The sequence below is a fragment of the Lepisosteus platostomus genome, chromosome 1 (genome assembly GCF_059453375.1).
Source record: "Lepisosteus platostomus isolate fLepPlt1 chromosome 1, fLepPlt1.hap1, whole genome shotgun sequence".
Lineage (NCBI taxonomy): Eukaryota > Metazoa > Chordata > Actinopteri > Semionotiformes > Lepisosteidae > Lepisosteus > Lepisosteus platostomus.
The window spans coordinates 54,093,546-54,117,255 of record NC_142611.1 but is presented as its reverse complement, the minus strand read 5'-3'; the positions used below and the strand labels follow the sequence as shown (position 1 = coordinate 54,117,255).

At 36.8% G+C, this 23,710-nt stretch overlaps 1 protein-coding gene across 7 annotated transcripts in view; it reads left to right on the top strand.

Annotated features, from left to right (window-relative positions):
• LOC148678205 (uncharacterized) overlaps positions 1 to 18,701 on the top strand; it is a 62,967-nt gene extending 44,266 nt beyond the window's left edge. For 3 of the 7 annotated variants that reach the window (XM_088632381.1, XM_088632372.1, XM_088632389.1), the window contains 9 exons: positions 869 to 965; positions 1,536 to 1,618; positions 2,699 to 2,789; positions 2,886 to 2,968; positions 3,036 to 3,126; positions 7,860 to 7,942; positions 14,085 to 14,202; positions 15,544 to 15,975; positions 17,299 to 18,701. In XM_088632381.1, the coding sequence (XP_088488507.1) occupies positions 869 to 965; positions 1,536 to 1,618; positions 2,699 to 2,789; positions 2,886 to 2,968; positions 3,036 to 3,126; positions 7,860 to 7,942; positions 14,085 to 14,202; positions 15,544 to 15,975; positions 17,299 to 17,303 (1,083 nt within the window). In that variant the 3' untranslated portion in view covers positions 17,304 to 18,701. Of the gene's footprint in view, positions 1 to 868; positions 966 to 1,535; positions 1,619 to 2,698; positions 2,790 to 2,885; positions 2,969 to 3,035; positions 3,127 to 3,550; positions 3,637 to 7,859; positions 7,943 to 12,131; positions 12,210 to 14,084; positions 14,203 to 15,543; positions 15,976 to 17,298 lie in introns of those variants that run through there. The other 4 variants (XR_015936898.1, XM_088632396.1, XM_088632397.1 and 1 more) reach the window with 4 other exon arrangements.
• The last annotated feature ends 5,009 nt before the right edge of the window (positions 18,702 to 23,710 follow it).

The following is a 23,710-nucleotide window of genomic DNA, read 5'->3' as shown; positions in this document are numbered from 1 at the left end:
TTAGTCACCCCCTGTGATTCTTCGTCATATAATTTGACACCCTCTTGGACAGAAAAGGCAGCGAGATTCAGCAACTGCAGTCGTTAAATTTGACATGCTCTCCGACTAGAAGTCGCGTCGAGTCATGTAGTGTGACACCGGCATAAGAGCACAGAAGCAGCAAAATTCAGAAAAACACTGGCTCCTCCAGAAGCTTGAGCTTGACACCCCCGATACAAATCTTTACCAAACGAAAAGTACAGTAATACAATCACAACGTAATGATCTGGTGGGCAGGGAATGATACTAGAAAAAACAAAAAGAATGCTACTAACGAGCTGTAAGGAACTTCTTTAATGAATTGATACTGGAGCTTTACAGGTTCTGTCTCAGAACACTGAAACAGACTTTTTGGCTGAACTCTTATGATGAACTCCATGCCAGTCCTCAAGGGGAGCACAGAAAAAACTCTTGCAAAAAAGCTGACCAATTCTCTTAATGAGCCGGCAAAATATGCCAATCATTTGCTTCAAACACCAATTCATTAAAGAAATACAGTATTAGCCAACCTAAACTCCCAAGAGAAGAGCATATTAATTATCAAATAGTCAAGCCTACAACAGGACAGTTATAGCTTGCCAAACATATTGTTACAGCTTTAGGTGACTGAAGTGTCTCTTAGATTTAAGATAGTTTGTGACACTGGGAAGAGTAAACACTTCTAACTTCAAAGCTGAGAGGGTGTTTACTGAGGTCTGGGAGGGTCCCTTGAGCAGAAACAATTGTAAAGTTTACCTTAGTACACCTAGGTGAGTTGTGGATTAAGGAGGGCCGGAGAGTGTGAATGAGGGGAACACAGAGGGCCTGTGAGACATTCTGTGTGCTGCAGGCTGCTGGCAAGGTGGTGTGTCACTGGACAGAATGCATCGAGAGCTGTTCTCATCCAATCAGGGTCCCAGGACAGTGCTGCCCTGACTGCTCCATGGGTAAGAACTCCACAATATACTAAGCACGTTACCAATTAGTAATAACTAATAAAGCACATTTAGAAGATAAAATTCTCTATATATAGGCAATATGGTGCTACTCATACCTGAAAATTTAGTGTATTTTGTGATGTGAATTGGAGGCTTTACAAGTTACCATGTACTTTGTACTTTGTGATTTGAAAAGCACTCATGAATGTCAAGTCTTTATAACCCCAAAATGTATATTTAACATATATAGTACATAAACATATAACATATATAACAGTTCCTTAAACATTCATGTTCAGCCTGACACTTGATACCATTTAAACACAGGAAGTTGTGTTCTTATTATAATAATAAACATTTTTGTTGTGTGCTTCATTAGGTCACAGTTGATAGTTCAATTAAAGTATATGGATTTTTATGTATCAAGTAGTATACACCTTTTTTCCATGTTCTTACAGTTTCTCACTTAGTACGGTTTCTGATCCGCATCTAATAGACTGGAGCTATGACATGGGTTTATTATGCTGTACATCCAGTAATGCTGGTGCAGAGAAAAATTAACTTTAATGTCATTTTCAGGATGCAGCTACAGAGGTGTGGTGTATGAGATCAACGAGAGCTTTCTTTCACAATCAAACCCCTGTCTCACCTGCATCTGTCTGGTTAGTCTCAGCATTTCCTGGACTGTATAGAATTCTATTTTAACAAAAATCAGAGCAAAAAAAATTATGATGCCATAGATATATTTTTTTAAATGTTGGATGTCAAAAACAGCACAGTGGTGCAGTGATTAGCATTGCTGTCTCTTGGCACTGGGGCCAAATGTTCAATTCCTGACCTAGGGTGCTATCTAGGGGTGTTGCGGTGGCTCTGTGCTCTGTGCTAAAGATCTGCGTCTGTGGCTGGAAGGTTGCCGGTTTGTATCCCGTGGCTGGCGGAGGAAACCTACTCCATTGGGCCCCTGAGCAAGGCCCTTAACCCCAACTGCTCCAGGGGTGCTGTATAAATTGCTGACCCTGCGCGCTGACCTCAAGCTCCTTTCCCTGTCTGTGTGTCTCATGGAGAGCAAGTTGGGGTATGTGAAAAGACAAATTCCTAATAAGAGAAATTGTATATGGCCAATAAAGTGATCTTATCTTATGAGTGTGGGGTTTCTATGTTCTCCCAGTGTTCACGTGGGTTTCCTCCAGGTACTCCAGCGGCGTCCTCTCACAGTCTAAAGACTTACTGTTTGGTTAATTTGCTTCTGGTAAAGTTGGCCCTTGTGTGAGTGTGTGTGTGTCTGTGACTAGCATTCTGAACAGGGTATACCCAGACTTGTACCTGTTGCTTGCCATGATAGGCTCTAGCTTCCCCACGACCCTGAACTGGATGAGGTGGTTAGAAAAAGGATGGAATGAGCATTCCAAAAATCTTAATATGAAGAAATTGCTTTCCTGTTTCCAGACAATCAATTATTTGAATTATTAAAATGATAAATTATGTAAGTCATACACTTCTTGTCATGAAAAGTTTAATTTTCTCTGAACTCTTATCAATCAAATTGACATTGTTTTTTAATTTAGCCCTTTACACTAAGGCTTTCTATAAAAAAGGTTACACTCGGTTACAGTATGTATTTTTTTAATGTCTGTTGTTGTACTCTACTTTTACTAAGAGTCTCCCCTCTTGAATGAGATCTTTATTTTTTTAATGATGAAACTATGAACTGGGCTATTAATTCTGTTTCTCCCTGGTCTCAGGCTGGTTCTGTAGCCTGCTCTCCAGTGCACTGCCAGCCCAATTGCACCTACCCATTCCACCAGGAGGGTCAATGCTGCCCTTTGTGCCAGGGTAAGTCACAGTCCAGGTCAAGGGTACATTCATGGAAGTCAGGCAATCAAGTCTGTCTGTACTCTGACACGGTTTATCACCTCTTGCCTGTTCCAGACTGTAACTATGAGGGACGGAAGGTGGGGAATGGGCAGACATTTTCCTTGGAGAACCAGCCCTGCGTCCACTGCATCTGTCAGGTGAGACATTTGATTTGTGTGTTTCCTAGTTTGATATAAAACTGAGGGTGTGTTATTTCTCCCTCAGTTTGGAGAAGTGACCTGTGAAGAGGTGAGCTGTACTGTTACCTGCTCTCACCCCTATCCCCTGCTGGGAGAGTGCTGTCCTACTTGCACAGGTAAGAAAATATCATATAATCATCACCAGAGCACATGAGAACCTTACTCATAGGGCTCCATCATTGCACAGATACACAACATGCATCAAATTAAATATTCAATACTTTATGTTAAGTTAGTTATAGTTAATAATATGATACATAGTTCTGATTAAGTGTTTGTGAACCATTTTGTCCATATTCTTGTGTATTTTGAATCTTCATGAAAGTCTTAATAACAGATGGAGGTAACCTCACTAATCATATAACATGAAGACAAAATGAACAAAACGATCCAACAGTAACTCTCATGTGAATAAGTGTGTGAACCCTTTTATTCCATAACTGGTGGCACCTCCTTGAGCAGCAGTGACGACAACTAGCAGTTTCCTGTACTTCCTCACTTGCCCGTTTTGTTTTCACATTTGGCGTCTGCACTTACCAGAGACAGAGCTGACCGTGTTATTCTCTGTGGTGCCTCTTTTTCTTTCACCTGCTTGAGGAAATCCAAGCTCCAGTGCTTCTGACACAGTAAGTCATGGAACTCTGATTTGAAACTGAAGGTGTTACTTTCGTGTCACAGACTCACTGGTCTGATCACACCGACTTCCATCTCTTCCTATCCATCTCCTGCAGTCTGCTCCCAACCTTTTGAGAACAGAATTTGCCTTCAGTCCTGCATTTCTTCAAAAAGTGCATCCCTTTCCAAGCAAATCTCATCTTTTAGGGGTCATTCTGACTTAGAGGCTTGCAGTCATAATCCCACAGGTAGTGGCTTTGCACCTTTGGCTCCTCATGCTGATCTCCGGGAAACAAGCCACTTGCCCTGTCCACTCAAGTCGTTAAGGTCACTCTCCACCTCACCCTCTATGCCCATCCTTTCTTTCTCGTGTCCTTCCCATTGTTCACTGAGAATGAGATGAGTAAAGGAGTATAAAAGACAATAGTAGTTCAGGTGGGTAGCTGCAAAGGAACAAGTAATAGGTTTATTCCATGCTGAAAAGAGAGGAAAAAAACAATGTTGTGTTTTATTTCTTCTCTTTTCAGCATGGAATATTTTTTACTTGTTATTACTTGTTCCTTTAAAGACAATATTCAGTGTTACAGTATTCTGGATTTGCTCTCACCTGATACAAACCTTACTGTTCAATAAAGTGTGGCTGCTTTCCTTTCTAAGACGAAATTAGGAAAACAAAATCCTGATATTAGGTACTTTCCACATCCCCAGAGCCCTCTGAAGGAGTGTGGAGTCCACTTTCATTTTGCCAACTGAAAGAAGAACTTCTTCAGACTCTTTTCTCCATGTTTCAGGGAAAACAGCAGACTCGCCAGAGTCACCATGATATCTCCCATTCTATTCCAGTTCCACCTTATATCATGCCTTCAGTGCATCCATGACCCTGGGACACCAGCTCCTTGTCCTCTCCTCTGCTTCTTCCTCACAGTCTGCAGTCCCCACTTGGTCTCTGTTCTGTTTTCCTAATTTCTTCTCTTTCAGCTCCCATTACATCATTGGATTTGCAAACCACTGCGCCTTTAGCCCCAGAAATATATGTTGTTTTTGTATCTTTCCTTTCCAAAGTCCTCTCTCTCGCCTGTCCCCATTGGAGCCCTCCAAACAACTTCAGACTGCGTCAAGTCTAGCCTATTAGCTCACAGCCCATAGTTCACACCGTCTTCCTTAGTGCTCTAGATGACTTTCTACAGAGGTTCATAGATGGAATCATCACACTCTATGTTGTTACCCTCAGCTTGGGCTGCTGCCCATATGTTGAATCATTGTGCAGTTCTCTCCTGCTCCACAAAAGCCTGTCTGACTGCTGATGCATGCTTTCTCAACACCCCCCCCCCCTCCCCCCCGCCCTCATTTTCCATCACAAGCTTTCTCAGTAGCCCTCTACAGACAGTAAAGCCACCAGCACATTTACTGGTTAAACATGCCTCATCATTTATGTCTTTCCACTTCATAACTTCACTGCTCCCAGCACTAATAAATCTCTAGTTCCGCCTTTACTCAGTATGACACAATAATTGACCATGCTATACCTGATCCAAGCCGTAGGATGAAATACTTAGTGACACTGTGACAACCGTGACCACAAATGCATTTCATGAGTTCTTAAACTTTCTCATTCACATAAACTACAGTATGCATATCATCCATTCCTCTGGGTGCACTGTCTCTTTTCTTCTCCACCTAATTTCCCGTGTAACATCCCTGCATTAGCATGTCAAACTGGATGCCAACTCAGATAGAATGAGGGCTGTAGCTCCTGCCCCTGGAGCAATGGAATTTTTTGGGTGATTTTTTATGGCGATTAATCTATGTTTCCTGATCTTTAACTTCTCATCTGTACTGCGCTGTTCATAGATTTTCTTTACAGAGGAATCTGTCTTGTGGCCCTGTGGCCTCATGAAGCTGAGAATCTTGGATTTCTCTGTTGAGCTTTGTGAAAAGAACCCTATTGCTAAAGGTGTTCGTCTTTGGGCTTCCTTTTCCTTTTCATCCACTCAGTAATATTTCTTTTTCTGTATGGTGTGCCGCTTAACTGTCTAGGAAACAGTTCTATACACAATGAGTTGTTGGTATCTGAAACAGACTTAGTCAGGTGAGATGTACTGTACTTAGCTATTAAAACTTCCAAAAATCTAAGATGGGCTGATTGTCCTTTTCTTAAGGTTTCCTCTTTATATTCTTATGACACACAAATAAGACCAGTTAGCTGCTCCATTAACTGCTGAGGAAAAGGAGCAGTATGACAGAACTCCCTTTGCCAAGTGGTCTCAATGGAACCTAGTGGATAATTAAAGCCAGATTGAGAAGTACAGTTACAAATGTGCATGTTTATTTACTGTAAGCTCACAAACAGTGCACATGTAAACAGTGTAGGAAAGCAAATTCAAGCATCACAATCAAGATTCACTCTGTAACATCAATTTCCTAACAAGGTCGGTGTTTAGAATATTAAGTCTGGAATGGCCAGTCTCAGATATGGGTCAAAGTAAAAGTGTCTGTTCTGACCTCTGCAAAAAAATCTGAACTTCTTTTTGCCCAGAGTCTTTTATCTGAGACACTCCATCCCATTTCACAGGCAACGTTATTACCTTCTAATATCAAACATAAGCTGTACAAAGTTCACATTACAATCCATAAACATTTTTCAAGAACCTTATTATAATTTTGTGAGAGGGCGTAAGGCATTATAGGGGAAATGAACATGACGCTGGTGTGAAAGATGGATAAGTCCAGCAGCTTCCCTCCGAGCCACAAGATGGCACAGTGGTACAAGACTTCACTGAAAGAAGACAAGTGACCAGACAGTATTGTGCTTCTAATCTAGCTGCAGTCTAGTTCTTCTCTAGCTTTTTCAGGTCACATAGAGGATAGAAGTAAAAGCTCAATAATATGAACAAAAATAGCATGTCCAGTTATTCACAAGCTGTTCCCTTTTCTTTCTATTGTCTGAATGCTGCTGTTATTTTTTGTTCAAAATATGTTCATTGGAAAAGGTAAGTGCATTTATTAACATATATAAGGGGAAAAAAACTATTAACAATTATCCTGACTGCACATACTCTACATTCTCTAAAGTTTTATACTTTTGAGATTTTTATCCATGCAATGAAGATATTTACAATTATTAATCACACTAAGCACAACTTCAGATGCATTAAAAATATTTCCATAGGTTATCTTCAAATGGACACAATTCATGTAAGTTATGTAACAATTCATACAGAATTACTGAATACCTAAAACATATTTAGACAAATAGGGATACAATAATACAATAATCATGTAAACAATAATACGTATACAATAATCACTCTTACCATTTCACCATTCTTACCATTAGTTGAAGCATTTAATTATTTAAATCTGTTGTAACGTCCCAGTGGCTGGGATATCTGAGCCGTTGTTACAAATGTAAGCACTTAAACCACCAATAATTTACAACAGTCAAATCGTTCTTTGCTCCTTTACACTGTAAAGGGTTTTTCTCTCAAAATAAAATGTGAATCGAGACATTGCTCTTATTTTAACTCTACAGTTGTATTTTTTCTTTATGAAAGCTGAGCGGAGCTCCCTCTTGTTCTCAGTTTCTTTGCTAGCTCCCAGTGGCAGACCTGGACTTTCTCATAGTCCTTTGAGCCAGTCTTTACTTCATAAAGGCTCTGTAGAGTGATCGCTTAATTTTTCACGCTTTATATGACAGGACTGACCTTTCACCCTAATCTAGTAGACAGCGGAGGACTATAAGTTTCAATGAGTTGCTGGCTCATTTGACAAAACAGTGAAGAAGCAAGATCAATCTCTGTCTTCACTACCCTTCCTCACATGGTGGTTTTTCATAGGTTGAAATGATCATATTTTTTTTTTATCGTACTTTTTTTAAATCAGCAGTGTTTAGCTTGGTACTGTCATGAGTGAAACTTTTTTTTAAGATTCATTGCCCTTTTATACTCAAAACAGTAATTGGTGAAAAAGAATGTATTGAAATGTTTTAAAACATTACAGTAAGCTTAGGACTTACTGTATTAGCAAACTGCTACATATTTATTCCAACACAACACAGTGTTTTATTCCATAAAGCAGAAGCAGTTAAAATACTTCTTATGTTTTTGTTATCTGCATCAGTTATTCCTCGAACAGAGATCAACTTCTATCCTTGATGAATAATTCTGAATATCGGGTATGCTTGGAATAATTTATAAGGTTTTTCTTTCTTTCTAACTGTCCATGATATTTTCAGTGTGTCTGTACGAGGGTCAGGTCCTGGAGGATGGAGGCTATTACATCTCTGAGACAGAGCCTTGCACTGTGTGCCTCTGTGCTGTAGGTACTACATAATCTGTCTCTGTACTGCAGATATTAAGTGTGGATTTATTACCATATGAGTTAAACAGCTGTAAATTTCAGTGACAGTCCATAAATAGACTTCCATAGTCAGATATATAGTTTTAAGTATTAAATTATTCATCAGAATAAAGATCTAGAAGCTTTTACCAAAGCTGAAGACATAATACACAAAAGTGCTTACAGGGTGGCTGTGGCATGAATAAACAGGAAATTGTAAAGTTTAAGAAAAAGGTCAAATTGACAGCACAAAGATGTAAAGGATAAAATTCAAAGTTAGAAGGAATGAAGGAAGTTTCATTTTGTGTTTATTTTTAAAAAAAATTGTAAGCTAAAAGATCAAAATCACCTCAAATATCACATTTAGAGCAGGGGCGTCATTTTGCAAATGGTTTTGGGAGGTCAAGAAAGCATTTAGATTCTCCCTCTTAGAAATGTAATTCCACCAAAACTACACTGAAATGGCAATGAATAAACCTAGCAATGTAAAAGATGTCATCTTGCATTTATTGTTACAAAATTGCCATCTAAAACATCAAATTCAAGATTTTCTTTTCAAAAGCTTTTACAGATGCCATTAGAAGCAGATTCTTCAGGCAAGGATTTATTAAGACCATAATTGTTAAATTTTGTGTTGATTTCAAATGACTCATTCCAGCCTATACAAAGACAATATAGTCTATTTTCTTATGAGGTTTAAAATCTAGAAAATAAATTACTGTGCTACTTTTTAAATTGAATAAATGTTTATCTGCACGATAACCACAGATAATGTTTTGTGAGATGAACTGATAAGACTTTAGCCTCAGATTGGTGTTGCATAGTTCCATATCTGAAAGTCACTAGACTATCATTATAATGTAGCAGAGACCAGAAGTACTGGCTGAGGAGGTTTTTTTTTCCACCATCAATTTTTTTCCTGGTGGTTTTTTTTTTGCCTCCTCAGGAACAATCCGAATCAACAGTTTTGCAGGTATGCAGTCAGCATAACACTTTTAACAATAACTGTAGCAGGATGTTAGAAAAAAAAAGTGTTCTAGATGTGAAAGCTTATTTGTGTATCACAAGTCCTTTCTTTTATCTTGCGTACAGTGCACATGAGTGATAATGAGTCTCATACAATATGCTGATTGCCTGGAGCAAACCAGGTTGTAAATGTCCTGGCTGGAGTGCATCCAGTTATCATGGTTCATGTAGAAACAAATGACATAGGAAAGGACAGGCTGATGATTCTGCAAGACAAAATTAAGGATTCAGCTTGTTAACTAAGGACATAAGTCTACAATGGTCTTCTCTACAGATGTAGCACATAGACAGGGAGCCAATAAGAATATTAACATTTGGCATTTGGCTTAAGGATTGGTGCAGAGAAGAGAGGGATTAGATCCATGAGGCATTGGGGATCCCTCTGTAACAAATGAGACCTGTACTGTAGTGTGCTACGTCACCCCAGAAATAGAGGGGTACCAAATATGAGGAAGCATATGCATCAAGAATTTAAGGATTATTTGAATTGGGGAGCAAGGAGTTCACAACAGGCTAATTGTGTTGGGATCATAAAAGCCCTGGGTAACATTAAGAAAATACTAATAGCACATACATTATTTAATGCTTGCACCTCAATGCTAGAAAAACAATTGATCAAATGTAAGCTATCAAGGCAATTATATTATGAGGAAACTTTAATGTTATAGACATTGCTGAAACATGGCCAGGAGTGCTTGATATGGATAAACGGTAGGTGGTATAGGACTCCATCCATCTGTCTTCAAGCACCCTGTGCTTAGTTCTGTACAGGGTCATGGTTATCTGGAGCCCAACTCAGCAGAAAACATGTGCAAGTGAGGAGATTGTCTGGATGACTCACAGGCAAGAATTTAGGGAAGCCAATTGACCTCAACCGTATGTGAGAGAAATTGGCAAAAATGTCTACATCTAAAATAAGATTTTATCATGTTTGTAAAGCAGGTTTTATCATTTTCATAAAGCACATGAAGGAAAGTGGTAAGATTGGAATAGGAGGGAATATAGGCTGAAAACAAATTCATCCTTAAAACAATTATGTTCAAGTACGCCTACATGGTTTCATCTTTTAAAAAATTGGAAAATAGATTTCATATGAGAGGACTTAAGACTGAAAGATAGAAAAAAGTATAGTGAGCTACTGAGGTTATACTACAACGAGTCGCAAAAGAAAAAATACTGCAAATAAGACAAAAATCATGCATAAATAATAATACCAGCTTGTGCTGTTGTAGTACCTAAAATTTACTAATGATATCTGATCTTTACTATATAATAAGTATGCTGAATGTATATTTCACAGATGTCTTTACAAGTTAGTGATCTTTACTAACTAGAATTGTTTGACCAAGCAACTAAGTCAGTAAATAAAAGGTCCATGGTGGATTTTGAGAAAACTTTTGATATGGTCCCTAATAAAGGTTTTCAAAGTAGAAGCGACAGAAATCTGAGATAATGTATGCAAATTGATTGCAAACTGCTCAGTGAACAGGAAATAGTTTATCATCTTAAGCGGCTTAACCTCTTTTGGTTGGGTAGTGTGATACCGCTGGGGTGTGTGGTTATCAAACCGGTCGTGGTAAAGGTGAGTATAAAGACAAACCTCACCACAAATGAGGAATATATTTAAACAGGATAACTTTATCTTTCAAGTCCATGTGGCTTTGCTTTTCCTTTCTCAGTCAACACAGTTCAGCATTCATGGTTTGGCAGCTTCCACTGCAGTTCACAGTGTTTCCAGTTCGGAGGAGGATATCTCTCAATTTGTATTGTGTGGAACTAGGAATATTCCTGTGTCCTGTTCCAGGTATTACATTACGGTACCGTTTTGTATGCGGTTTCTTTTCATGGCCATCTTGGTACTGTCAGAAGCATAAAAGAATCCATGACGTGCATAGGAAAATACCACCCATTGAGTATGCTACCCCTAGCAGCATTACGATAGATATGAGAGATGGTATGCTGCAGGGATCTGTAGGCTCATTGCCTTTTCTTATCAGTTTAGTTTCAGTACTTAGATTATAATAAGATAACACACTACAAATGAGAGGAGGCCACTCAACCCATCTAGTTTTGGGAGCATCTTGCTATTTGACCTAAATATCTCAGCCAACAATTTCTTGAAGGAACCCAGGTTATTGGCTTCAACAACATGGCTTAATTGCTTGTTTCAGACTCCCACACAACTTTGTGTATAATTGTGCCTCCTCTTCTCTATTTTAAGTGCATGTAGTTTCCACTTCTTCTGGTTTCACTGCTGATTCTAAATAAGTCCATTGTGTTTACTTTTTGATTCCTTTGATGATTTTGAATATTTACAGTAAATAGGATGCTCTCATATTTTTCTCTGTAAACTGAGAAAGTGACAGTTTATTGCTTCTACATGTTTTATAAACATGAATGTAATGTACTGAACAATTAGCTATTGTTTTCATATGCAACTTCTTCAAACTCAGTCATGTGTGTGTGTTACTATCTAGGAGTATGCACTTGTCTACAATAAACTTGATTGACCAAGTTTGCCTACTAATCAATTATGTTTAGATACACAAGCACTCAGGGACAATTTAGAGACACAAATTCACCTATCCAGTATGTCTTTCAAAAAGGTGATGGCACCTAAGGTAATTTATGTTCTTCAGCATTATTGTGCGAGTAGACACTGCTACTGTATATCACGTTTCTGTTGAGAAGCTCAACAGTTCACAAGCTAGCTGAGTCAATATTCGGTCAAATAAGAAATGTTTTAAGCCACCTCTTCAAACAAGAAAATAAGAATTAAGGACTCTGGATAATTTGCTTTTTTGGGGTTAACAAGCAAGTTTAATAGAAAGGGGATTGACTTGGCAGTATAGTTTACATTGTAATATCTAATAGACTATACAGACCCCATTATCCACAGGTAGAGTACAACACATATAATAAATGCACATAAACATAATAAAAATTAAGTTAAATTGAATTATAAATAAAAGTAATAAGTTATTTTAACTAAATAGTTAAGTATTAACTATTATCTGTAAGACCTGATACTCTGATAGAACAGAGAAACCGTGGAAATAAGTTGTACATGGAATGAGGATCATACAGTATGTGGTTGTCCACATGCCTATTTATGAGACAGGGCTCCTCTGTTGTTTTGCAGTCATGGTTGCTCCCACACAGAATCTCCTGAGAAGGTGCACAGCTGTGCAGCCACCAAAGCCCATGACTGCATGAAGTGGTAATGTGTTTTTTTCAGATACGGTCAAGCAGAAGGTGAATGTGGATAGGTTTTCAACAGAATGTGGGCAGATTCTTTATAGACGTAGTAATAAAGTGTGTTTATCAATGTAACCTTTTTAGACAGAATCATTTTAAAATAGTGACTCTGCATCTAAAGGCATAGAAAACAAAGGGTTTCATTCTTTATCATTACATTAACATGCCAGTTTGCACTTTCCATGTTCCCAAAGCAATTGTACAAGTGTCTCTTAAATTCCCAAATCCTTTCACTTGGGATCCCCACTGGCAAGCTTGTGCCTCTCACAGTACCCTGCCAAATGACGCCCCTGGTCTAAAGTCTAAATTACAAGCTAATGTCTTCAGAATTCACATAATGTTAATATAACATTATTGCAAAATAATTCACTGCTTCTAATGATGTCTCATTTTGCTGAATTACAAATATATACACATTTTTAAAGTAAATCGTTTTCATCAAAACATTAATTCTCAAACTGAAAACTTTCAAGGGTGAAATAAGATAAACAGCAAAGAAAAAACTGCAAAACATCTCAAATATATTAATTGTATAAATATTCACCAACACTGCAATTCTTACCCAACTTGATCAGGTTTTGTAAGATGCCTGGGGATTGGTGATGGAATGATTTTCTGTTGACGCCTGCACTTTGTTTGGGCCACTCAAAGATATGCTTCTTATTAAGCCACTCCAATGTAGTTTTAGCCTCGTGTTGAAAGGTGAATTGCCAATCCAGTGTTAAGCCTGTTGAAGACAGGTTTTCCCTGTTATAAAGTACTTGTACTTTGTTCCATCTATTTCCCCCTCAATCTTGACAAGCTTCCCAAACCCAGCTGATGAGAACACTCCATAACAATACTGGCACCACCATGCTTGACAGGTGGGATGGTGTTCACTTGGTAAAGCAGTACCAGATATATCCTTTACATTTAGACCAGGGACTTCTAAAGTTCTCATGTCACTACAAAACCTTTTGCCACATATTTGCAGTATCACATTAATGCTCTGTTGAAAACTCCATTCAGGATTTAAGAAAGGTGTAACTCTGCAATACAAGCCAGCTTTGTGAAATGACTCAACAGTTTCTCATCTCAGCCATTGAATTCTGTCGCTCATTCCAGACTGACTAGCTGCTCAGTTCGGATGGACAGGTAATGGTAATGATAATCTAGGTAATGTCATAGTGGTATGATACAACTTCCACTCTTTAATCATTGATTTCACAATGTTCAAAGGGATAATCAGTGTTTCTGAATTTTTTTTTAACTCATTTCTTGATCTGTGCCTTTCTGTGCAACTTTATTTCAGAGTTGTTTTTAAAGTTAATTGGTTAAAAACCATCATGGTCAAATCTTTGCTTGAAATAGAGACCTTACATGGATAGGTGTATTTATTCTGAATTCAGGTGAATCACTATTGTGGAATACTGACAGAGGCCGTTCAAGAAAATGTGACTTGTCAAAATAATTTTGTGCACTTGAACTAATTTAGGTTTGCTATAGCATGGGGGTGAAATGCTTGTTTGGAAAATTGAATGCTTGTGTAAACAATATATTTTAGTTTTTTTTTATTTAGCTTTGCAGTTAGCGATGACATTTAACTTATCTTGCCCATTAAAGTATTCACTTTGATCATTCACATTTTGATGAAAAATGCTCGCTTTAAAAACTGTCTATACATTTTCTACTTCAACAAAATAAGACATGATTGGAAGTGAATAAATACTATTTTAATGACTATATCCATCTATATCCAACATCAGATCAATACAGTTGGATGCGTATATATCATGCTGTCTCGATGACTTTGTTGGAGCCAGTGGTGTCTGACAATGCTGACCCTTCCCCATCCCAGGCAGGGAGTGTGAGCTGTGAGTGGAGAGGAGGTTCCTGCCCAGACCTGCCCTGTGCTGGGCCGCTGCTGCACATCCCAGGACAGTGTTGCCCCATTTGCCCAGGACAGCTCTTTGCAGGTCTGTTAGTATAAATTCATTTAAATTACATTATTATAATTAGAAAAGTGTTCATATATGTTTCCCTGACTCTGATTCTGTTGTCCCGTGTGCATCATGAATTCCATTTCCCTTTAATTTGTACCATCAATTTAATCTGTTAATCAATTAAAATGTGCACCCCAATTTATGGGCGGAGCGGTGGCTCTGTGGCTAAGGATCTGCGCCTGTGGCTAGAAGGTTGCTGGTTCAAATCCTGCAGCTGGCAGAAGAATCCTACTCTGTTGGGCTCTTGAGCAAGGCCCTTAACCCCACCTGCTCCAGGGGTGCCATACAATGGCTGACCCTGTGCTCTGACCCCAGGCTCTCTCCCTGTCTGTGTGTTTCATGGAGAGCAAGCTGGGGTATGCAAAAAGATAATTCCTAATGCAAGAAATTGTAAAGGGTTAATAAAGTGATGTTATAGACCAGTGCTGACAGACAAAATTGAAAGAAACATTGCCACCTAACCAGCCTTTGTGAATGTTGACATTTTCACAGCAATTATGGGTTTTATAAATATATTTATCGAAAATACATTCATTTTCACAGCAATTATGGGTTTTATAAATATATTTATCGAAAATACATTTATTTTCTTTAGAGCCTTCATACATAAAATTATCCAATATCCATCTGGATAGCTCAGAAAACACCAAAGCAAAGGTGTTGAGAACTGCAAATATCGACCTCTATGATAATTGTTTCTATTTCCTAATACACTTAAATAGTCACTTCAATGGCTATAACAATACTATTTAAAATATAAGTAATAGATTTGTTCCATGCTGAAAAAAAGAAGAAAGAAAACACAACGTTTCGGCCGTGGAGCCTTCTTCGGGTGTGTTCTTTCTTCTTTTTTTCAGCATGGAATAAACCTATTACTTTTTCCTTTTCAGCCTACATATGCTGATGCAGCTACCCACCTGAGCTATTAAAAATACATCAATGACTACATTTTAAAACAATTGCATATATTTTCAATTTTTTATGTTGTTTACAGTAGATAATTTGAATAGCCCTACAGTACTTGCCAAATTGTATCGAGAATATTTGATCAGACCCTGCAGATGCTACTCATTAATTACAATTTTTAGGACTCTAATACAGATTTTGTAATAGAGAATATTTGATCAGACCCTGCAGATGCTACTCATTAATTACAATTTTTAGGACTCTAATACAGATTTTGTACCGAGATTGTACTGTATTGGGTTGCATATCCATGAACCACATATGTGAACTTTACCCATGAAATATGTGAGTGACATTTAAATGCATGCAGTATGTTACTTTTCTGAGCCGTGTGTTTTCCATTTTCAGACAACGAATACTCTACAGACATGACTCAGGACTTTGTGTTCCCCACGTCCTCAACTAAGCCTAAGATTTCAACCTCCCACAAACTGCTCTGTCTCCCTGGAATCGGTGGAACACCTGTAGATGACACACTGACTGGCCACACTGACCTTGGCTCCACAGCAACACCAACAGGGTATTCCACTGTTCAGCTGGTTTTCCATACAGTCTCAAATTCTCACCCTGTTCACAATGCCTCACCTTCATCTACAGTATGTTTTACAATTCAGTCTTTACCTCCTACACTGGATAGCCCTTCTCTCCAGGCCACCCCCCTACTACCATCATCAACCACTAGTGTGGAAACAGGACCTGCCGTCAGACAGACAGTACAGAAGTCAGCAGGCAGTGAGGGAGCAGCGATAAAGGGCAAAGCTCTTCAAGAGCAGATACTAGGTAAGTTAATATTATTTTTTGTGCTTCTTAATGTAAGCACCTTTTGTGAAACAAAAATTTGTGTACTGTATATCTGGTTGCTCTTCTCTGGACTGATTTCAGAGCAGCAATATCTTTTTTGACTAAATTTGTACACACTAGAATCTGAATGAAGCCTTTTCCACAACACCCCATGATTTGAATTCTACACTTTTGGACTATATAACCTAAATTGTGTTTGCCTTTTGTATCACTTTTCCACATTGTCTTGAAGATATAACAAATGTCAACAAAAAAACCCCAACAAGTTATATATTTTTACTACCTGTCTGCAAAACCCTACACTTGTCTACATTAAATGCCAGGAGTTTGGTATTTTTGAGAAACGTGAAAAGGGGCATTTGTCAAAAATTGCTGGTCTAAGGCTATCGTCCCTAAGTTACAAAAAAAAGATGATAGAAAAGTATTTTAAAAATTGCAGACCAGTCTGCTTGTTGAATATTAATATGGTGTTTAGCTTTAATGTTTTGGCTTTAAGAACAAAATTGGTTTGGGGGGAATAGTCAACCCAGGTCAAACTTGTTTAGTGCCTAAAAGGAGGATAATGGACATTTATCTTTACTAGTGAGGCTGTATTAGGTGATCATACCTGCCTGGTGGTAGCAAGAGATAGATAGGTCTTAAATTAAGTAGAAAAACTATGAAAGGTAAATAAAGTAACCTTTGTTACAAACATGGATGGATCATGAATACATGGATCTGCTTTTCCATGTAAGATGAAAGCAAAAACATATGTTTCTATAACATCTTGGAGCAGTAGTTAAACAATTCAGACTACTTACCTGCTTTGTAAGAAAACTCCTGCTCCTGACAAGGCAAAAGAAATATCCTCATAAAGCAAGCAGAAAAATTCCAGGAATCATTTCAATTTAATTTTTAACCACAACTGAGAAAAAATCACAAATCTAAACTGATTTAAACATTATCAAAACATACTCTTCTATCATGCTGTTATTTCCTGTCAGTGCTACTCTAAGTGTACTGCATGTCTGCTGAAGTGGAATAAGCAGGCACATCATAAGAGAGGCCATCCTGGTATGAGAAACTACAGGAAAGTGTACTGTACGTCGAACACTGAGAGCAGGAGGCACTTCTTTGCATAAAGAGTTCTGAGAGCCTTTAAAAAGACAGCAGGTAGCAGAGATTCTTTCTAGAAATTAGTGGATAAGAGCCTTGCATAAATTATCTGCTAAATATGAAGTGAGCCAGATGGGCTATGTGGCCTCCTCTAGTTTGTAATCTTCTTGCTCTTGTAAATTCTACTGTTTTCCTTTTCTCCTGCAGATTAAACATTGCTGCCTCAAAACCATGGAAGAAGAGTCTGCTGCATCCCTTCAATACATTCTGTGGTCTAATAATGAGAGAAAGCTGTCAGTGAGAGTATTCACCACAAAAAATGGACATTTATCATTTTAAACAAGAATATTCTTTTAACAACTATAGTTTTAAAGAAATTGAAGAAAGTGAAAAGGGAAAGCTGTAGAGATTTCCCAATGTGAAATGTTATGTGTTTTTTAAGTTAAAAAACAATTGCTTTTCCTTTACCTGTCACTTCCACTGCCTACTGGCCACTAACGTATTCATCTTTCTCATGATTGTGAGAAAGTTCAGTGTAGAAGCCTGTTAGATTTAGAGCTCAAACAAAAAGTTTTACTATTTTTAGTGAAAGGGTATTTATCTATTACCAAAAAAAAGATATCAATGTAACTATGAAATTTAGTTGATTTTCCACCTGCCTTCCAATTTGTTGAGGAGCCCATTCTTTAACTCTGCAAAAAGTGGGTGAAAAGGGTAGAAACCTGTAAGGGACCACAACATTAAATCTTTTTAATCTTTACATTTCATTGACTAAGGAATTAGTTTTAATGTTTAAAAAGCTACAAGTGAATCGATTTTTAAACTGAATATTGTAAAAATAGTGAGTGTGTATAAAACCAAAGAATAAACAGCAATGTTAACACACAAATTAAAAAGGAAACACTTTTATATAACATGATAGTTGTTTCCCTGTCAGCTTTTAGAATTTTAGGTTGTTTCCTAGAGAGAGAACCTTTACATTGAAATACAAATGAAATCATTAAAACAAAGTCAGTTATCTGTTTTGTGTAAGAAGTTGTCAGCATGCTGAGGTTTTATTATAGGTTGTATTTCAACCTCCAAAATTTCAGATCAGATTTCAAACTGAAGTATCACACCTTGTTATGTTATGTTATGTGTTGATTTTGGGCAGTGAGGTGGTGAAGTGGTAACCATTGCTGCCTTGCTGGGGCCCTTGATTCAGTTCTGTACCTGTGGTACTATGTGTGTGAGGTTTGTATGTTTTCCCTCTGTTTGTGTGGGTTTCCTCCAGGTTCCTCCCACAGTCCAAAGACATACTGGTAGGTTTACTGGCTTCCGGCAGGGAAAACTGGTCCTAGTGTGAGTGTGTGTATGCCTGTGAGAGCCCTGTGATGGATTGGTGTCCCATCCAGTGTGTATCCTGCCTTGCACACCTTGTATTAGATAAAGCAGTTAGAAAATGTATGGATGTGTTGATTATCATTTGGTTAATTTGACTATTTTCTGGGTTTATATGTTAAAAGATTATTGTATTTTTCAAATAATTCATATAAACAAAGACAATGTATTTACTTATTTAGTACTTTATACAGACCAATAACTATTTTTATATTTTAAATTAAGAAAAATATTTTACATAAAATAATGGAACTATGCATAATTGTTAGATGTCACTGGGTGGTTTTGTGTCAAAGTAAAATAAATACTTATATGTTAAGTATTTAAAAAGACTTAAAGACTTCTTTTGTTGCTGTTTGTTATACAGGACAGAAATGAGCACAGCTGCCAAATAAAATGACTTGGGGTTTGCAAAAGGCTTATTATTCATATTTGTGCTCAGAACAGTCCTCAGTGATGTAAAAGGAGTGTCAGTATGCAGTGCACGCTAAACCACACGTGGACAAGGAATACCTAGAAATGCCTGAAGATATATTTTGCACTAATTTTCAACCAACAAATTCCTCTCTGAGTTTAGAAATGAAAGGACCCTGACCAAACATAAATCTATAGCTAGTACTAGCTAGAACAGTACTATATATGGATCCATCTAGAAAGTGTGAGGTGTCAGTAGTTATAATACAGTATATTGGCTGCAGCATAACATTGCTTTTTTATTTGTTTGAATAATATGATCCAGGGCTGCACTGTCCTGTAAAACTGCCAAGTGCCTCAGTGGATCCTTAAAGTAATTCAGCTGCACATGGTTGAAAGACAAATCGTCACAGTATTAAATGTTTATTAACCTTTAATGCTTCCTGTGCTAATTATACTGTATGCCTACTAATGGCTATTTAATTAAATACATTGATAACATTGTTGAAACAGGAAGTTGTTACAACGTTGCTACCACAACTCCAAATGAGATATGTCACAATACTGTGTAACACGAATATTAAAAATATTTTTAATTACAGAATATAAGATTATTAATTTTGTGTAACATTATACACTATAGTATATAATTGTGTACATTATAGTAATTGAATATATATATATATGATTTAATTTTAAAATAGATCATTTTATTTAAATTTTAATAATAAACATTATAAAGTGGCCTTAAAAACATATCATATTCAAAGGAACATAAACATGTAGCAGGCAAAAGAGGCCAGAATAAAATAAAAGTTTTGAGTATTGATCTGAATGACTTTGCCACATACTGTATGTTTCATTGTAGCCAATTATTAATAATAACAGCATATTATTTAAAAATGTGTTTGGGTCCCTAAAAAAGAATTCATGCATATACAGTACAGTACTTCTTAAGTCCCTTGACTTATTTTTATAGATTCTTTTTAGCTAAAGAGGAACTTAGATTAAATGTCTATTAAATATGACTTCACAAAAAAAACTAGGTTTTTTCACAAAAGTCACTTCTAAGTTAGTGTTAATGAATCGTAACCATCAAATTACAACTGAAAGACTTGAGGACATTTCTCCTGAGGCTTTGTCTGCAGTGTTTTTGTCAATTTAAAAAAGCTTTACAGCTGGGTCTCCATCACTCAATGCCCAGAAAAAAGACAGTCAGTTGGAATATTCCTTGGCTGTCCAGTCTGTCAGCTGTTCTCTTCAGAACACTCACTACTCCATTAGAACCCCTATAACTTGAAAAACGTTCAAGTTCCTGCAGTCACCTTTCTTAAGGGATACAGAAATACAATATAACATAATATAGTTAAGCTTTCATTTTGGAATTCTATATAGCAATTGCAAAATAAAATAAGAAACAATAATCTCTTGATTTGCAGCAAACTACAGAAGTCTAGGTTGTAATCAACACACAATGCTCAAATATGTGACATAATATTTGGGATAAGGCTGAAAAAGTAGGATCAACAAACAGGAGTTATGCTAGTTATTTTGTCCTCACATATTGCTGTTTACATTCATTTCAGTATATAATTAATAAAATTATTTACATAACTTATAACTAACATAGTTAAAAACTCTGCCATGGCATTTCTAATTTTTTCAAGCTTCTAAAAACAAAGAGTAAAACCCAAATCTAGATGGCCCAGTGTCTGTCTGCAAAAACTACACCTCTTAGAAATCCAGTCTGCTTTCTTGGGTCTAGCAGGTCCCATTCAGCCTTTGTGGTTTATAAGTACTTACATAAGTTATGTTTCTTCAGTCACATGTTGTTTATAGTTTTTAATTTAAACCTTGCAAGTGTTTATGGGAAATGTAGTTAAAACAAGCATGTCAAAAATAACAACAGCAGGTGATTGAGTTAAATTAAAATGTTTATTAAGAACGTGGAATAATCTTTTCTACCTTATTTTTTATTTTCAGCTACCCCAACCAGCTTATTTAATGTATTAAATTTTATATTGATAAATTAATATTGTTAATAACATTTGGAAATTTGATGTAATTCCAAATTCCAAAATTTGCCGTTAGTTAGATGATTCCATATTAAGTTGATTTAAAGAAGTCGGTTTCCAGTATGAATGTTACAGCACTGTACTTCTAAGTACCATATAGTGATCTAATGCAAGAGCTTTCAATCTAAGAACCCAGGTTCCATTTATGAAATACTTTCCTCTTTTCAGAAAAAAAAATGGGCATATTAAATTTTAAAAGAGTAGGTAGGCTATGCATTTTATATATTTACAGTATGTAACATATACAATATCTTTTCAAGAAATATGATTATTGCACTAAGAAAAAAACAGATTAAATGAAGCTACTGTTTCAGTAACATCTAACGCAACACCCGTGATACCTATCAATCTGCTCTGAGCAGTGAAGTACTTAAAGCAGTGTGCTGAACAGAAGAGTATTAAAGCTTAGTATGCTATTTGCTGGTGTGAATTGTGATGCTCATTATATATTTCTGCATCTGCAAGTTGGTATCTGTATTTGCTACAAGTCTTTCAGTTGCTCGCCAGGAAGCAAGGGATCCAATAGTCACTCCACTGGGGGAGCACGGTGGGAACGGGGAGAACACTGACTCTAATCCCTAAATTCTAAATTGCCAGTTTAGCCATTTTGACCTTTGTATCAGGATTAACCCTGAACCTTGGTAATTTAGAGTCTGCTTTTTGTCTGCTTTTTAGGGCCATCATAACTTTAGTTTATGTTCTTTTTTTATTATTGCAATAGAAAAAAAAATAAAAATCTGGATTTATTTTTTTAATTATCATCATGGTTGTTTTACTTCATTTTTTTACATTACTAAATGACATTTTTACCTTACATGAGTGTTAGCATTAAGAACCAGATTATTGAGAAACTGAAGCAAACCCTTATCTAGGGTTAGGGTTGGCTTTCCAAGATTACTTAAGAGATTTCTTCTCCTCATGGCTTTGTTTGAGGATAAATGTTAAGTGTAGGGTGAGTGACACTTTACTCTTATTTTTAACTTTTCTATGTATTGGTGTGTTTACATTGCAATACCCCTAACAGTAGCTAAGCTACAGTATGTAATGCAGTCAAATCAAATGTTTTAAGAAACATCAAACATTCTGAATTCTTTGTTGACCTGCAGGGAAGACAATCAAATGTTTGAATAAACACTAAACTCTGTCATTTCTTGCATTTAAATTAAAAGATAGGTCTGACCAAACTGACATCCTCAGATCACCAAACCTTGAAGGTGCTGATGAAGGAATCTGAAACTCCTCAGTTTATCAGTGCAAGTTCAGGGACAATTCACTCCTTCTCCTTCTGTTCAGCATCGGGACCAGGGCATGATGGCTCCATCTTCCTAGGTTGTGCTTCTCTCAATCAGTTGGTTCAGATCCCAGCCACTCCTACATCATTGATAAAGCCTTCTTCAGAGGTTTATAGCTGTTATTATCATTTACAGTATAATTATAATGCATTTGGTGTGAGTGTTAGGTTGATGCAGTGTATTTAGTTATTTCCTTTAGGTTACATCCCTTTGTGTTTGTCCAGCTTTGTAATCTATGAGGCAGAATGATCAGGAATGAATCTGCTGGCTTTCTGTTTTGAAGGTCTGTGAAGCTCCAGTTTGCTTAAATCATTTATACTTGAACAGTATGTAAAACACTTGTGGCTGCCATTGAAACTTCTCAAAATATATTTTTTTACAAAATGTATAGCATAGTATGCTCTTAAATCAAAGACTAAGTGCCGAGACTGAGTGCTCTAGAACTCTAGAAATCAACAACATTTATAATAATAATATAAACTAAAGTACATGTAATATTACTGGCTTTCAAGCAAGGTCCCATACCATGAAGTACTGTAATACCAGAGCAAAAGGACAGTCAAGTGCTCATCTTCATTTGTGCAGAAACACTATTTTGCAAAACAGCAGCCAGAGTAGCATAAAAAGTATCATGGCAACTTGTAAGGACAGTGTGTTATGTGAGTTCTGTCCCATGATTTTAGCAGTTTTAGTCAACATGGCCAAAAAGGGTGACAGATTCCACAGGTATTTGTTGAGTCATCTTAGCAACAGGCAACACCACACTATTTTTAAATTCTACACACATACACATACTGTTGGTTTTAATAGCATCGTAACCTTTTTGTTTTATTTTTACTTTAAATTGTTGTAACCAAGTGACTTCCATGAAACCCATGAATAATCACTAAAGATGAATTCACATAAACAACAAAAAGTTTTTTGTTTGCTTTATACAAGAAAAAATAACCTTCTTCAATAGATTTCTTTTTCACAGCTATTACATTTATAAGATGATTTTGAAGTGCTGGTTATCTTTCTTGGAACAACAAAATGAGAATGTATTGCACTGGCAGTGTTGACACTGTAGTTCAATTTTTTACTGCTTTTACATTTAAAAAAATGTAAACTTTTTACAATGTAAAAATACTCAAATGTAATTATTTGAAAAAAGTAAAACATTAATAGCAGATTTAGTTTAAAACTTAAATTTGTTGAGCCCAGCTTGTTTGATTCCTATATACAGTACCAACTCCTGTGAGATACTCCACCGAGCTTCAACAAATCTTCCATCATATAACAAAGAACAAGCCATGAAATAGAGCTACTGTGGGTGTTCAGGGTGACAGGGCTCCATCTGCAAACAGTGTATAACAAATGAAAAAAGGAAAATAAACAGGATGTATTAAAACTGGTGAAACTGGACTCGTTGAACTGGTATCAATAAAAGCTTGAATTGAATAAAGAGAGAAACAGTGA